General features: G+C 38.2%; 1 protein-coding gene across 4 annotated transcripts in view; it reads right to left on the reverse strand.

Annotated features, from left to right (window-relative positions):
* LOC100562030 (collagen alpha-6(VI) chain) overlaps positions 1–16,271 on the reverse strand; it is a 127,002-nt gene that overhangs the window by 28,788 nt on the left and 81,943 nt on the right. For all 4 annotated transcript variants that reach the window (XM_008112761.3, XM_062958010.1, XM_062958011.1 and 1 more), the window contains exons 22-28: positions 14,009–14,071; positions 13,162–13,224; positions 8,984–9,046; positions 6,752–6,814; positions 4,419–4,469; positions 1,965–2,000; positions 1,287–1,349 (exon numbers count right to left, since the gene is read on the reverse strand). In XM_008112761.3, the coding sequence (XP_008110968.3) occupies positions 1,287–1,349; positions 1,965–2,000; positions 4,419–4,469; positions 6,752–6,814; positions 8,984–9,046; positions 13,162–13,224; positions 14,009–14,071 (402 nt within the window). The remainder of the gene's footprint in view (positions 1–1,286; positions 1,350–1,964; positions 2,001–4,418; positions 4,470–6,751; positions 6,815–8,983; positions 9,047–13,161; positions 13,225–14,008; positions 14,072–16,271) is intronic.

Here is a 16,271-nt window from a genome sequence, read left to right on the forward strand (position 1 = left end):
AATAACTAGTAGAAATTCAGTTGCTTTGTTGTAATTGTAGTTGTAAATGGTATAGCACATTCGTCAAACTGACTCTCAACCTACAGAATTTATTCCAATTTGCACACGGCCCGGGAAACCTATATTCAAGTTCAACATTGAGATCACTGGCATCATCCTTACGTTTCCTTTTTGGCTGTGATGTTTGATCTTCATATGAACCTTAACATCCCTTAACACCATGAAAAAATCCCCAATTTGTGATGGAACAAAGCACAGCTATACAGTTGTAGCTCCCAAGCTTTTAGAAGAAGAAATCTAGTGATCAGATTTCTCTGCAGCCTTGAGAACCCATTGAGAAAGAAGTGCATCATTTTAAAATAACTGTATTCTAATGTATTGAATTAAAAATTCACCATCTATATATATAAAAGAGTAATGAAATTTCGGCCTAGGAAAAAACAACAAAACTACACATTCCAGAAACACTAAACTTGGCAGCACAACCCCTCATCCATGCCTCTATGTTCATACAAGAAAAAGAAAAGAAAAATAAAGTCCTAATTAGAGGTAGAGGAATAATTGTTTTTATCCAATTGCTGCCAGTTAGAAGGCTAAGCTCCGCCCACTTGGTCTCCTAGCAACCCACTCAGCCCAGGCAGAGTTAGGCCTCACTTATGCCTCTTCCACACTGCCTATAAAATACAGATTATCAGATTTTAACTGGATTATATGGCAGTGTAGACTCAAGGCCCTTCCACACAGCTATATTACCCATTTATAATGGACTTAATGTCAGGAGAAAACCTTTACCCTTTACCTTAACCAATTCCTCAATACTTTATTTCCCATACCACCATACTTTGCCACAGCAACGCGTGGCCGGGCACAGCTAGTGTTTACTTAAGAGAAATGGAAGCCAATGAGACTTAAATTAGTCGTGATTAATATAAACACTGCTCAGTCATAGACACCCACTAGGACCCACTTGGTGACCTTGGGCAAGACACATTCCTTCAACTTAAGAGCTATAAAAAAATCCTTCTGAACAAACCTGACCAAGAAAACCCCATGATAGGTTTTTCTCTGATCAGAAAAAATACAACGGCACATTGTAGGCTTAAACCCTTTTAATTTGGGGTGGTGGTTGAGATGTACCCTATGTTTAAGTCTGAATCCAAGCCAAAGGGTGACAAATAAATAGCACACTGAATGGTAGAAGAATGAAGATGTGTAACAACTAAAAGAGCTAAACAACAATAACAATAAAAATATAACAGCGTTGCATAAATTATAATACATAATACCATTCTTCCTCTGGCTCCTTTTGGACCAGGTTCTCCAGGAACACCTATGTTTCCAGGTTCACCCTGTTAAATTTAATATAAAGTGAAAATGGTTAAGATCTAGCAAGGAAATACATTTTATTATATACCTCAAATTCCATTGCAATTGGCCATTGTAGATTAATTAATATGATGCAAAGAAACCCTATGTACGCTCATTGCTCAGTAGAAGCAATGGCAAAAAAAGCAACAATAACAATCCTAAGGATCAGCCTCCTTGACTCTAAATTGTTCTCTCCATTTAAAATTAGTGCCTAAGTATTCATCAACCAAAGCATGGCAGATTAACATGTGGAGCCATAATTAAAATCTGCATTGCATTTTAGCTTCATACTGTTTACATCTGAAGAGCTAAATAAAGGGTTCAGAATTAAGCATTGGTAAGGATCAGTGAAAGGAAAAAAATGAGAATGGAGAGTTACTGTGCTGTTTCTGGTTTAGACATTTAAAGACAAAGGATCAGTCACAGAATTTAGCAATTAACTCCCAAAAGTTCCAAAATGGAAATATAATTAATTTAAATGCAACATAAATTAGAAATTATTATCCAAGGATAAAAGCCATGCATGTATTGTATCTATAATGAGAATATACATATTCAGTTCAATGTATGACCTTAGAATGCATTCAGACAGATACCTGTCGTCCAATGTCACCTGGGAAACCTTCTTCTCCCTGAAATTTAATTATATTTGATACAGTTTCTTTCGCAAATACTTACTGCTACTTTAAGATAAGCAAAGACTGTTTTAAGGAAACAGAATAGAAACATAACAAACCAAGCATAATCAAATACAGTAGAGTCTCACTTATCCAACACTCGCTTATCCAACGTTCTGGATTATCCAACACATTTTTGTAGTCAATGCTTTCAATATATCGTGATATTTTGGTGCTAAATTCGTAAATACAGTAATTACTACATAGAAATTACTGAGTATTGAACTATTTTTTCTGTCAAATTTGTTGTATAACATGATGTTTTGGTGCTTAATTTGTAAAATCATAAACTAATTTGATGTTTAATAGGCTTTTCCTTAATGCCTCCTTATTATCCAACGTATTCGCTTATCCAACGTTCTGCCGGCCCGTTTATGTTGGATAAGTGAGACTCTACTGTAACTCAATACAACAGGCTAACAAGTTAAATAGGCTCTGTAACTAACATGTTAAAAGCCTATTTGATCCCATTTTCATAATAAGCAGGAGACATTAGCCCTTTATAAGCAATTATGATAAATAGATTCATGATGTTTTGGTCTGTTTCTTAACAAAACTCTTCACAAACTACACAAAAATAGTTTTAAAATAGCATATACATCCCTTGGGCTGGGACATGAGAGAAGACTCCCACAAGGATGGTAAAACATCAAAAGCATCTCCTGAGCATCCTTGCAGATGGCCAATTCTCTCACACCAGAAGCGACTTGTAGTTTCTCAAGTTGCTACTGACACGGAAAAAAAACCCCTTGAGTTTCCCAGGAAAGTAATCTTTTAGGAAACTTTCTTGCAATTAATTCCCAAATGCTTGATTGTACAAAAACATATCCACAAGTCTTGAAAATGAAGTAAAAATCAGCAAACACAATTTTTATTATTATTATTTAAAAAAAACCTTTTCTGAATCTTAACACTTTTTCTGCCCCCTTCTTTGATTAGAATTTATCAAACAAAAATAAGTAGAAGCCGGTTCTTGTTTACTTCCTTTATTTATTTATTTTTTATTTTAATTTTTGAGTGATTTAATGACATACAAAATGTAAAAAGAAAACTAGAAATAATCAAGTACACATAATACAGGTATGCCATTCCTCCAAACAAGTACATTGCCATATTCTCTTGTATGTACCACTTCCCCATAATAGATTATAATACAGAAATATGTATGTCTTGACTTCTATAATATATTCATCCTCTAATTCTATTGCATACTTGTTATATTACCTCTATCTGCCTTCCCCTTGTTCCCCGCACCCAGTGCCTACCCTTCACCCCAGACCAGCCGATTACTATTCTTATTTCCAAAATTCAATTGTTTCTATTACAGGTTTGTTCCCCTTACCTTCTAAATATACGTATTCTATAAATTTTCCCCATATCTTCCCAAAATCATCCGTTTTCAATAACCCTCTTTTAATCTTGATATTACATGTCAATTTATCATTTATTGCAATATCCCAGATCTCCCTATACCATTCTTCCAATTGGTACTCCCCCCTTTTCCATTTTTTGGCTATTAAAAACCTTGCAGCTGTTACCAGATTGGCAATTAATTCATGTAGCTCTTTTGATATTTCATTATTATTGATAAATGACAACAGTGCTACTTCAGGCGTTCCTGTTATTTCTATTTTGGTGATTCTTCTTATTTCTTGAAATACATTTTCCCAAAAATTTTGAACATATTTACAAGACCACCACATGTGTATGTATGTTCCAGTTTCTTGGCAGCCCCTCCAGCACTGCTTAGAATATTTCTTATCAATTTGATTTAGTCTAATTGGTGTGAGGTACCATCTCCACACCATTTTGTAATAATTCTCTTTTATTCTTATAGACATGTTTTTTAATATTCGCATATTCCACATTCCTTTCCATTTTTGAGGTGTATTTCCTTATTACAATCTAACTCCCACATTTCTTTAAGATGATCCTGATCCTGTACTTCTTCCAACAACAATTTATAAATATCGCCTGTTATACCTTTTGTTCTTTCTCTCTCTTCCTTGCACCCCCTTCAAATTTTGTAAGTTCCCTATCTCCCTTATATTTCTTTTTTATTTTCCTTGAGTTTACTTCCTTTTTTTTTTTTTTTAAAAAAAAAAGAGTCTCAAAGGTCTAAAGTGCTTGCTGATTGTAATACCACTTAGAGACCATCCACACATAGCAGTTTTACACCACTTTAACTGCCATGGCTTCATCCTGTGGAATCCCGAGCTTAGTAGTTCATTGTAGCACCAGAGTTCTCTGGTGGAGAACGGAAAATATCTTACAAAACTACAATATAATATTGATTTGCAGCTCTGGTAGTGTGCTTGAATTAGTTTCTAAAAGACACAAATAAAATTATTGGCAGTTTTTTTACGTAATTACCTTTGATCCTTTAGTCCCTTGTCTGCCATATCCAGCAGCTCCATCTTCACCCTAAAACAGACAAGCACTTCTCTTTGAGTTCTTTCTGAATTCACTGAATTTCAATTACCATTGTTTATCATGCTTTACATTTATACAGTAGACCAGTGTTTCTCAACTTGTGGTCCAATGGCTCTTGGAGGGCCACAATGTTGTCACGGGGGTCCACGAAGGATTGAAGAAATGTTATGATTTTGTACAGTTAAATCTTATCCAACTAATGAGTGAACAAATACAAACAAACTGGAAAGGGGAATGGAACAAAATATTCCATGCTTCTTTTGGAAAACTGTTTTTTTAACCAGCTGCCTCGTCACACTAGAGCATGAATCCACTTTAAATCTGGTTTCTGCCTCCTGCAGAATTCTGGGATTTGTAGTTTGGTGAGGTCTAGGACCTGTCTGGCTGAGCTGTTTAAAGCCCCCTCCTGAAAGTGGATTTAAAGCGGATCTAAGCTCTAGTGTGATGAGGTCCTAGGGACCTCATCACACTAGAGCTTGGATCCACCTTAAAATCAAAAACCATCAGAGTGGAAACTGGCTGTGAGAATACCTTGGTGAGAAATGTATTTCTGCACATGCTGAGAACATGCAAGTATTTTTTAATGGTTCATACACTTTTTACTGGTTTTATCTATTTTTATTGATTTATACAGTTTAGTGGTTCATAGTGTTTTTTAGTTGTTCATACTTTATACTGTTTTTTACAAGTTCATACTGGTTTTTACTGGTTTGTACTTTTTTACTAGTTTTTTCATGGTGACATAAAAGTTGAGAACCATGGCAGTAGACCATCTTTATCTATTGTTCCGTTATGTAAATAAAGCTTACACTCTTCTCTTCAGAACAGGAAACCCAAACTTTCATGTGAAAACTGCCCTTTTGTCCAGGGTGTCAGATCTTGAGTATTATCACTTCTATGACCCATTGTGATCAAAGCAGACAAATAGGTAATTGTATGATAAGAGAGCCACTTATACATAAGCATATGTCACCAAAATGAGGACAAAATAAGGTATCACATAAAATTTCATATAGTATGATCCCTGAATCCATGAGACCTTTTCCTGTAGTTTCATTTGCCCACATGATTCTACAGTATGTTTCCAAGAGATGTTAACCATAGAATCACACGAAGGACCTCAAAATGCTAGAGTAGTTTTCTCGCTAGGCATTTTCTAGGTCCTCCAGTGCAATTCTATGGTATGTTTTCACCAGAAGTCATATAACTCAATAAGGATTGTGATTACACTATGTAACATGATTTTTGTTCCTGGGTTATAAATGTCATTTATTAATTGGTTCTATCATTAAAACATGGAAAAAGTTTATTAATCTGCACAAACTTTGATTTTGTGGGAGATCCTGCAGCACATTTTACTATAGCTTTTCAATTAATATCTCATAGATTCCCAACTAATTCAACATAGTTTGGGGCAGCCACAAAACCAAAGTTTTTGGGGTCTAACAACAACTTTCAAAGTAAGTACTGCACAATTAAACAGGAAATAACACTTACAAACCAGGAACAGAATTTCTTTCCAAATTTTGTTACATAGTGTTATCTATAGTTTTACATTTTCAAAGGTAAGTCCAGAAACATATCCTTGTTGATATGGGCATTGTACTATATATGAATTTATATGTAAGATTAAAATTAGAGTTTTACAAATAATTTCAACAAAGTGGGAAAGCCCGACTAAAGCCCTGTCTTTAGCACCTCTGAAATCTGCTTTCCAGGTTATACTTGTGGATGAATAGAGTCAAGATCCCTGATCTTTGAACCTCACCTCTCTATCTTTTATTTAAACCTGGACAGTCTTCCAGCAGAGAATGTCTTGTGTCCTCTAGAAATGCTTTAAAAGAAGATTGTCCATCCAAAGAAAGTATGGGAATCTTGCTTTTTTCCTGAAAAATGTTTCTTTGGTTGGGCTATAATGCAACATATCTTAAAATCAGATAACTATGAAAAATGTTGTTGTTTTATTTTATTTATTTTTTAAAAACTATCTTGCTGGAGCACAACTCCCATATATAAAACAGTGCTTTAGAGTTGGGAAAAGAGCTTTGAAAATCTAAACCCCTGTTTTCATTTGCTAAGTTCTCTTTGTGGTGTGTTGCAATATTTTGTTCTGAGCAATTGTGATTGGAATACATCCATTGTGCCACAGTGACTAATTCATTCTGTATAAATTAACAGGAATGCCAGTCTAGAAAAGCTATTACATAACCTTTCATATTCAGAGCACTTTCTATTTTCAACTTTTGGAAATATCATGAACAAAACCAACAAACCCTTGTTCCCCGTCGACCACGATAGCCACTTTCTCCTCTCACTCCTGGATCTCCAGGTTCTCCCTGTTGACCAAAATCATACCACATCAGATGTGAGGGGGGAAAAGCCAACAATGAAAATTGCTGAATCAAAACAGGAGTTGAGATATATTTCATTTTGAATAAGGACCCTTCTACACTGCCATATAATCCACAATATCAAGGCAGACCTTAGGCCAGTGGTTCTCAATGTTTTTGGCCTTTAACTCCCAGAAATCCTAACAGCTGGTAAACTGGCTGGGATTTCTGGGAGTTGTAGGCCAAAACACCTGGGGACCCACAGATTGAGAACCACTACCTTAGGCAATTCACACTCTCTCAGCCTCAAAGACAATGGTGGCAACATCCTCTGAACAAACCTTACCAAGGAAACTGTGTGATATGTTTGCCTTGGTACTGCTGGAAGTTGTAAATGATGTGAAGTCAGACAACAACCAGCAGATAAATAATGTACTTCAAATAGTCAAATAAAGCTATAGTGCTGTGGGAAGAATGTTACCTGTAGTTAAAGTAACCTGTACGTTATTAATGCAGTAGCCAAATTTATAATATTTATTTTACATAATTTATGTAAAATACATAAATATTATCGATATACAAAGAGTTCTGTGCACTAACATACCACCTATTTCAAAGAACTTTGATAAGAGCAGAGACTGGCTATAGCCCAGTTGTTGCTATATATAATTCTGCTGCATTGTTGACTCTGATGTTTGTTTTCTATTAGTAGCACTTGAATACCAGAGCTTGGAAAAGTTACCCTTTTCAGCTACCCCCCCTCCAAATCCACAGCTGGAATGGCCTTTGGGGATTCTGGGAGCTTAATTTTACGAAGTAAAAATTTCCACCGCTGCTTGAACTGCACATAAAACAAAGCTGTCCTTTTCAATGCTCTTTGGAACAGCATTTCAGTTCAGGAAAACAGTGCCCGTTATGTAATACTTTAAATTGGGAACTCAGCAGTTGCTGATGGGGTAGTCAGGCTGCTGTGAGTTTTAATCCAAACTTTTAAGAGTTATCCAAAGTGTTGAACTCTTCATACTCTCCACCATTCTACACATGAAAACCAGGACACATGTGGTCAAGATGGCAACAGTTATAACTGCAAACACCGCTGCAACATCCGGACAGTTGTTGTTGTTATTGCTATTATTATTATTTTATTTTATTATGACACAGCAAACAAGATAGATATGCTGGATTTCATATCACAAGTCGAACACTTCCCAAGTGTCTAGGACTGTGTGATGTATTTTCGGATGATGCGCGCAGATCCCAGCAGGGTGGCCTTTTGCAGTTGGCAGATCGTAATTTTGTCAATGTCTATTGTTTCCAAATGCCGGCTGAGATCTTTTGGCACGGCACCCAGTGTGCCCATCACCACTGGGACCACCTGCACTGGTTTCTGCCAGAGTCTTTGAAGTTCAATCTTGAGGTCCTGATAGCGGCTGAGTTTTTCCTGTTATTATTATTATTATTATTATTATTATTATTATTATTATTATTATTACTATTATTATTACTACCCTGGTTTATCTCCCCAAAGGGGACTCAAAGCGGCATTGGTATCCAATTTAAAATATACAAACATACAAACATTAAAACAGAATTAAACACAAATAGTATTTAAAAATTCAGTTAAAATCTATCAAACATATTCAAAGTTAAAAATCATAGCATCCCGTGACTAGACTTTAAACACCCTTATCTTTAAAAGCCTGTTTGAATAAAAAGGTTTTAGTCTGCTGCCAGAAGGATAGCAGGGAGGAGGCCATTCTGGCTTCTCTGGGCAGGGAATTCGAGTCGAGGGGCAGACACTGAAAAGGCCCACTCTCTCGTTCCCACCAACCGAGCTTGAGATGGAGGTGGGACCAAGAAAAGGTCCTCTCCTGTAGATCTCAGGGCCCGGGTAGGGTTGTACAAGGGGATGCGGCCTGGACCTGAACTGTCTAGTTGAAGTACGTTATCTCCAAAATTGAATCAGCTCATCTATAGTTCAAACTAGCTATTGGCCATTACCTCAAAGAGCTTTTGTACAAGGGGACAATATTGAAAACGTTATTGATGTTTTCTTCAGAAAGTTATACAAAGATTTTGGAGAACCTGAATCGGACTTTTTTTCTATTTATAATTAGTAGGCATACAATACATTTTGTTTTAAAGAGGTTGATAATGGAAAGTTAGAAAGCATACTTTATTTCCTCTGGGTCCAGGTTTCCCTAGATTTCCTTTAGGACCTTCTACTCCAGAATTCCCCTGAAAACAAAATATTATAATAAACATTTTAGTATCAGGAAAAGTGAACAATTAACAAAAGAAAATCTCTTTGGAATGTTTGGAAGGTTTTTGAGAACACTCACTTCTGTGCTCTGTTCTTTTTTAGCCTCTCTGGCACTCCTCTTTAGTTAGTTATTTAAAAAAATGTGGAATTTACTGCACGAGGTCATAGAAGTGTGTTCTAGCATTACAAACCAGTCCTTGCAGGGAGCTTGAACACACCAGGATTACTACTGTTCCCATTGCATGATCTGGATGAAAGCATATCTATAAAAGGTGATCATACTTTCATCTTAACCTTCCAACCTGTGCATTGCCCCTCATCGTTGATCCTTCCCCTTTAAAAAAATTATCAGAAGAATTGCACAATTTGATATTTGAATTATTCTTGCAAGACGTCACCACTGTTTCTCCAAACATGTGTGTATGTGTGTGAGTGTGTAAAATAGATGCATTTTGTAATCCCAAGCCTTTTCCTATTTAGTGTATTCGACAAGAAGGAGGTGTACTTATGAGTGACAAACTTTGGGACTGGAGGGATTTGCACAATTTGAAACTTTTCCAAAACAGAAATAGGAAGTCTTACAAATAGTAAGTAAATGTCAAATCAAAAAAGGAGATCCATGTAAGTACCAGGAATTACTTATAAAACTGTGTAATTACCTGCAATTTTTTTTAAAAAGGAAGCAAAAGGGGAGGAAGCGAGAAGTTATGGCTATGAAAAACAGCTTCAGAATGGACAAGTGAAGGGCAGTGAAACCCATAACTTGCCCAAAAGCAATATGTACAGTGTTCCCTCGGTACTTCGTGGTTCGCTTGTCACGGACTCGCTGTTTCACGGAAATTTATTTATTTATTTATTTATTTACCCACCCCATTGCTGCTTTTAATAGTTAAGTGGCCTTTCTCCCCCTTGTAAGCCCTGGGGAGAGTGAAGCCTTTCCTACCGGCGCCGGGCGGCCCCTTGCTTCCTGCCTGCCATGTTGCTCTGGCTGCCTCTGCTCCTACAGGGAAGAAGAGTGAGGGTGGGCGGCAGCAGAGGAACCTGGAAGAGCTGGCCAGGTTCCTTTTTCTGCCAGTGCTCCAGCCAGCCACACCGGGAAACATGGAGGACTTGGAAGAGGGACTCAGAAGCAAGGGGCCCACTGTCGCCAGTAGGAAAGGCTTCACTCTCCCCGGGGCTGCAAAGGGGAGAAAGGCCACTTAACTACAAAAATAATGTTTAGATATTAAAATAAAACTAGTGCCTCTACGACTAAAATAAAAATAGTGCGGATTTTCACTTATTGCGTGTGGTCCTGGAACGTAACCCCCGCGATGAGTGAGGGAACACTGTATTCCCCTTAAGTCAATGTATCAGTGCTTTTCATTTATTACTAGGCTTGGACATTTCGATCTGTTTCTGCCATCCTCATGCTGGTAGACCCCCATATCCGTTTTCATGTGCCTCCTGAAAATGGATAGGCAGCCTGATGGAGTTTTTGTTCTGCAGCCAAAAAATATGGCTAGATCCAGCCCTGGGCTCCCTTTCCTGTCGTTTTAGGCAATGACATGGTTTGTCCTCATATCCTTAATTAAGACTTGGATTAAAAAGGATCAGAGTTAAGATACCACTCTTTCCGCGATCCTTTCCCCTTTGGTCTGTAGAGGAGACCTGGGTTTGAAGAAAGGGTCTAAGATACCACTCTTTCTGCCATCCTTTCCCCTTCAGTCTGTAGAGGAGACCTGGGTTTGAAGAAAGGGCCTAAGATACCACTCTTTCTGCCATCCTTTCCCCTTCAGTCTGTAGAGGAGACCTCGGTTTGAAGAAAGGGCCTAAGATACCACTCTTTCTGCCATCCTTTCCCCTTCAGTCTGTAGAGGAGACCTGGGTTTGAAGAAAGGGCCTAAGATACCACTCTTTCTCCCATCCTTTCCCCTTCAGTCTGTAGAGGAGACCTGGGCTTGAAGAAAGGGCCAAAGATACCACTCTTTCTGCGATCCTTTCCCCTTTGGTCTGTAGAGGACACCTGGGTTTGAAGAAAGGCCTAAGATACCACTCTTTCTGCGATCCTTTCCCCTTTGGTCTGTAGAGGAGACCTGGGTTTGAAGAAAGGGCCTAAGATTCCACTCTTTCTGCCATCCTTTCCCCTTCAGTGTGTAGAGGAGACCTGGGTTTGAAGAAAGGGCCTAAGATACCACTCTTTCTGCCATCCTTTCCCCTTCAGTCTGTAGAGGAGACCTGGGTTTAATGCTTCATTACAGCTGTTTCTACTGTAGAGGAGACAGATGGTGCATGCACTGTCTTCCTGCATGCAGTTTTCCAAGGCATTTTAAGGAGTCTCAGGAAAGGAAGAGCGATGACCTGGAGCTATCCTACCATGGCCTTCCTTTTGAAAGCCCTCTCTTTTCTCTTGATTTGCACTGCAGGCGCTGCCTGGAGTGGTGCCTGCCTTTCCCCCGGCCTCGTGCCTTTCTGCTTCAGGTTTAATTCTTCCTTAAAACTGTTTCTACTTTCTCTTCTAGGTAACTAGGTGGTAGTAGTTTTCTGAGAATGAAGCTTTTCTTTTTGTTTGCTGGGATTACTATTTTTAATAATAATTATTATCTTTTAGCAGTATTTTCTGAAGGGGAGGAGGGGAGAAAAAAAATAAGCTGAAAGAGCGACTCTCCAAGCACAATCTACCACAAGAACTAAGATTTTTTTAAAAAATCCAGAAGAGAAAATTGTTCTCCAAACCATAGGACCTCCTCAGCAATCCATGTCCAAGTTTTAAAAATATTATTTTGAAGAAGCCTAATGCAAATCCAATATATTGCTACAATCCACCCCTTGAAGAATGAAATGAACACACACCACTGTGATTCTAGGTGGCAAACCCGACCAGAACCAAAGGAGTTATATAACAACAATTCACAGTTCTTTAGAACAATCTGAGGATCCTTAAGTGTAAATTCATCATTTATCATAATGTCATTACAATTGTCCAATTACTTTCTGCTCAGGAAATTGAATCTTGTGTGAGCACTGGCCTCTAGAACACCTTCTTGGTCCAAAGTGGGATGCATGCATTTGACAATTTATTTATTCATTTATTTACAGTATTTATATTCCGCCCTTCTCACCCCGAAGGGGCATTAGGGCAGATTACAATGCACATATACATGACAAACATCAAATGCCATTATCAGACATACCACATATGCAGACAGACAATAGAGGCTATTTAACATTTTCCCAGCTTCCAGTTTCAAGAGGGTATGCTCGATTTCGGCCACAGGGAGAGTTGCCACTTCCTCATCTACTGTGGCGCTGAGTCCTTTTTGATGATAGTACTTCCTCATGTTCTTCACATGCTTCCGGCAGTTTTATGGTGTCATAAATTAAGTTAAATTACTCTCCCCGCATTACCTAGAATTTTCTACTTACAGACACATCTGTTTTCGAGCTGCTTAGGTTGGCAGCAAGCTAGACTATTAATGGTAGTGAGGTTTAATCCTGACCCGGGCTTTGAATTTATTTATTTATTTATTTACAGTATTTATATTCTGCCCTTCTCACCCCGAAGGGGACTCAGGGCGGATCACATTATACACACTTAGGGCAAACATTCAATGCCCATAAACACATCAAACCGAGATAGAGACAGACAGACGCAGAGGCAATTTAACCTTCTCCTGAGGGGATGTTCGATTCTGGCCACAGGGGGGAGCAGCTGCTTCATCATCCACTCTGACGGCACTTCCTCATTCCAGGTCGTAAATTAGTTAAACTTGCCTCCCCACTTTATAAGTGGTACCTTATTTCCTACTTGATAGATGCAACTATCTTTCGGGTTGCTAGGTCAGCAACGAGCAGTGGCTATTTTTTATTTTTAATTGACGGGTGCTCACCCTGCCACGGGCTGGCCTCGAACTCATGACCTAAAGGTCTTCAGTGTAAACTATTAGTTTGATATGCTTTCCTTTTTGTTGCAAGGAAATAAGATCTTGTGGGAAGATAGCACAGATTGAACTAGTTGGAAAAGTTGTGTCCTAAAAGCCGACTCAGTTTCCCATTTTGAAACTTCTGATAAAGGTTTGCATTAAGAAACTAAATACAGAGATAATTTTACCTGAGAGCCTTCCTTCCCTGGTTGTCCTTTCTCTCCTTTTAAACCAGGAAGACCCACTGTTCCCTGAAAAACAGATTGAGTAAATTCACCCAAATGTATACTAGAAAAGTTGTGATTGTTCATTTTTTTTAGATGAAAACATATACGTATTTACAACAGACTTTTTTCCCCCATGTATGTATATGAGGAATAAAATAGTCTGGGTGCCTGATAGAGTTCCATTATATTATTGTTGCCAACACAGGTAGTACTCTGGAGATATGTACTAACATCTTTTCCACAAAATCATTCAGAATATGTTTAAACACACGGACACACAAAAGGATATTTGGGTATTTTAGGGAGAAGCAGAATACCCAAATTTCATTTTTTCCCTTTTTCAACAACCATGCAAAATCCTCAAATTTCATTCTAACTTCTACATAATATTTTACCTAACTGTGTATTCCATATCTCTGTACAAGTTGTCACTAAGTTTTGTCATTCTCATTTTTAAAAATATTTTTTAATACCGGTATGTCAAATGATGACTCAAGAGAGAATCACAGTTTTGTCAAGGTGGTAATTCATATGTCACCCATAACAGCTTATAACACTTATGATTGCAGTTATAACACTTATGTTTGCACCCATAGCAGCTTATAACACCTGACAGAGTTCATTTGTAGCATTTGTTACCTGAACTGTTCATCTGGAAAATGCTAAGAGATGAACCTGGAAGTTTCTTCATGAACCTGGAAGTTTCTCTATTTATATTACTACTTGTTATGGCACTTTCTCTTAACATACACAATAGTATTAATACTGTGTCTGTCTACCATCAATCCTCAGTAGTAATAAAATTTACCTGTAGACCTTGAAATCCAGGTTTTCCTTGCAAACCTTCAGGACCGGGGACTCCGTTCTGCCCCTATATGATGAGACAATTCTGAGTGGTAATTATTTTCTGAAGTGGCTATTAAAATGGCTGTTTTTATTAGCATTTAAACCTTAAACAAATTAAGAAAAATTATTAACTTTTAATTTATTGTAATTTAAGTGCAATCTTATTGGGCACAACAATCCATCCCTAGGACAGATTTTAACCACACCCAACATAGCCTAGTTTTCATCCCATCTGCACCAATTGGCATGTGTACAGGCAGTAAGTGTGAACAGAGACATCGACACATGTCGACAGTCTGGATGCCCTGCCTTTATTTATTAATTTTCCCTTCTGTGCCTGATGCCAGGTCTTTCAGATTGGAGGATGAGAAATTTTCAAGGCATGAAGGTAGCAAAATGGATTGAGATGTAGGAAACAGACACATGCTTTCTATCCCTTCAAATTAATAGGAAGAAGTGATATTTCTGACTAAATAGCAATTGTCTATCCTGTCAGAATCAAAGCAAAAAAAAAGTTTGGATAAACTCAGGGCCATTTTATCAGCTATTTAATTCTGATCTGCAGCAGTGTTCTTTAATGCAGTATATGTTGAAGGAGGTATAATCTACCTCCTTACCAGCATGTCAAAGGCGAGCCACTAGAACTTAAATCAGGTGCACGCTTTTCCTGCCTCCTCCCTCCCCCGGTGCACGCCTTCCAATGCTTCGCTTGTGCTTTTTATCATGGTATTTTAATTATTATTTAATTTTTTTCTTTAATTAATAATTATTAATGGGTGTTTTGCTTGTGCTTTTGGTGCACAAAGGCAGAAGGGGGTTGGACTAAATGGCCCATGGTGGTCTCTTCTACCCCTCTGTATTATTTTTATTACAATCCTCTATTCTTCTTCTTCTTCTTCTTCTTCTTCTTCTTCTTCTTCTTCTTCTTCTTCTATGACACAGCAAACAAGATAGATATTTTGTGTCACAAGTCGAACACTTCCCAAGTGTCTAGGACTATGAGATGTATTTTCGGATGATGCGTGCAGATCCTAGTAGGGTGGCCTTTTGCGGTTGGCAGATCGTAATTTTGTCAATGTCTATTATTTCCAAATGCTGGCGGAGATCTTGTGCCGATCACCACCGGGACTACCTGCACTGGTTTCTGCCAGAGTATTTGAAGTTCAATCTTGAGGTCCTGATAGTGGCTGAGTTTTTCCTGTTGTTTTTCATCAATTCGACTGTCACCTGGTATGGCGACATCAATGATCCAAACCTTTTTCTTTTCCACAACTATGAGGTCTGGTGTGTTGTGTTCCAGAACTTTGTCAGTCTGGATTCGGAAGTCCCACAGTATCTTTGCGTGTTCATTTTCCATTACCTTTGCAGGTTTGTGATCCCACCAGTTCTTTACTGCTGGGAGGTGGTACTTGAGGCATAAGTTCCAATGAATCATTTGGGCCGCATAGTTGTGCCTCTGTTTGTAGTTTGTCTGTGCAATTTTCTTACAGCAGCTGAGGATATGATTAATGGTTTTGTCGGTTTCCTTGCACAGTCTGCATTTTGGATCATCAGCTGATTTTTCGATCTTGGCCTTAATTGCATTTGTTCCGATGGCTTGCTCCTAGGCTGCAAGGATCAGGCCTTCTGTCTCCTTCTTCAGTGTCCCATTTGTGAGCCACAGCCAGGTCTTCTCCTTGTCAGCTATTCTTATTCTTATTCTTATTATTCGGTGGCCAACTATAGTCCAGCCCTCTAACAGTCTGAGGGACAGTGAACTGACTCCCTGTTTAAAAAGTTAGGGGACCCCTGCCTTAAATAGAATCTCATAAATCTAGACTGTTCCCGGGTGATCTATTTCCAGGAAGCCTGAATGTGTTAACCATATCCTCAAACCCTAAGCCCTAAAATAAATAAATAAATAAACCAATCCAGTCCAGTTCTAAAGATTGCTACATTTCCTATTCCTGAGTCCCATGATGCAATGAAGAAACCTAGAGAACATCCTTTTAGGGTGAATGAGGTATCTGTGCCTTGAGTAAGAGGGCTGAGAGAGAAAAACCTCCAAATGCTGTGTATTTTTTTCTGAGGAGACATGATATTGCCAAATAACTGATGGTCAAATCCTGTTAAAACACATTGGTCTGAATCCAGACTACAGTGTAGAAAGTATGACCAAAACAAGCTTCCTCTGAATTCCTTCGTGCTACTCTTATACAATAGATTTTGTGTTTTCAATATCTATC

Source organism: Anolis carolinensis, chromosome 6, assembly GCF_035594765.1.
Source record: "Anolis carolinensis isolate JA03-04 chromosome 6, rAnoCar3.1.pri, whole genome shotgun sequence".
Taxonomy (NCBI): domain Eukaryota; kingdom Metazoa; phylum Chordata; class Lepidosauria; order Squamata; family Dactyloidae; genus Anolis; species Anolis carolinensis.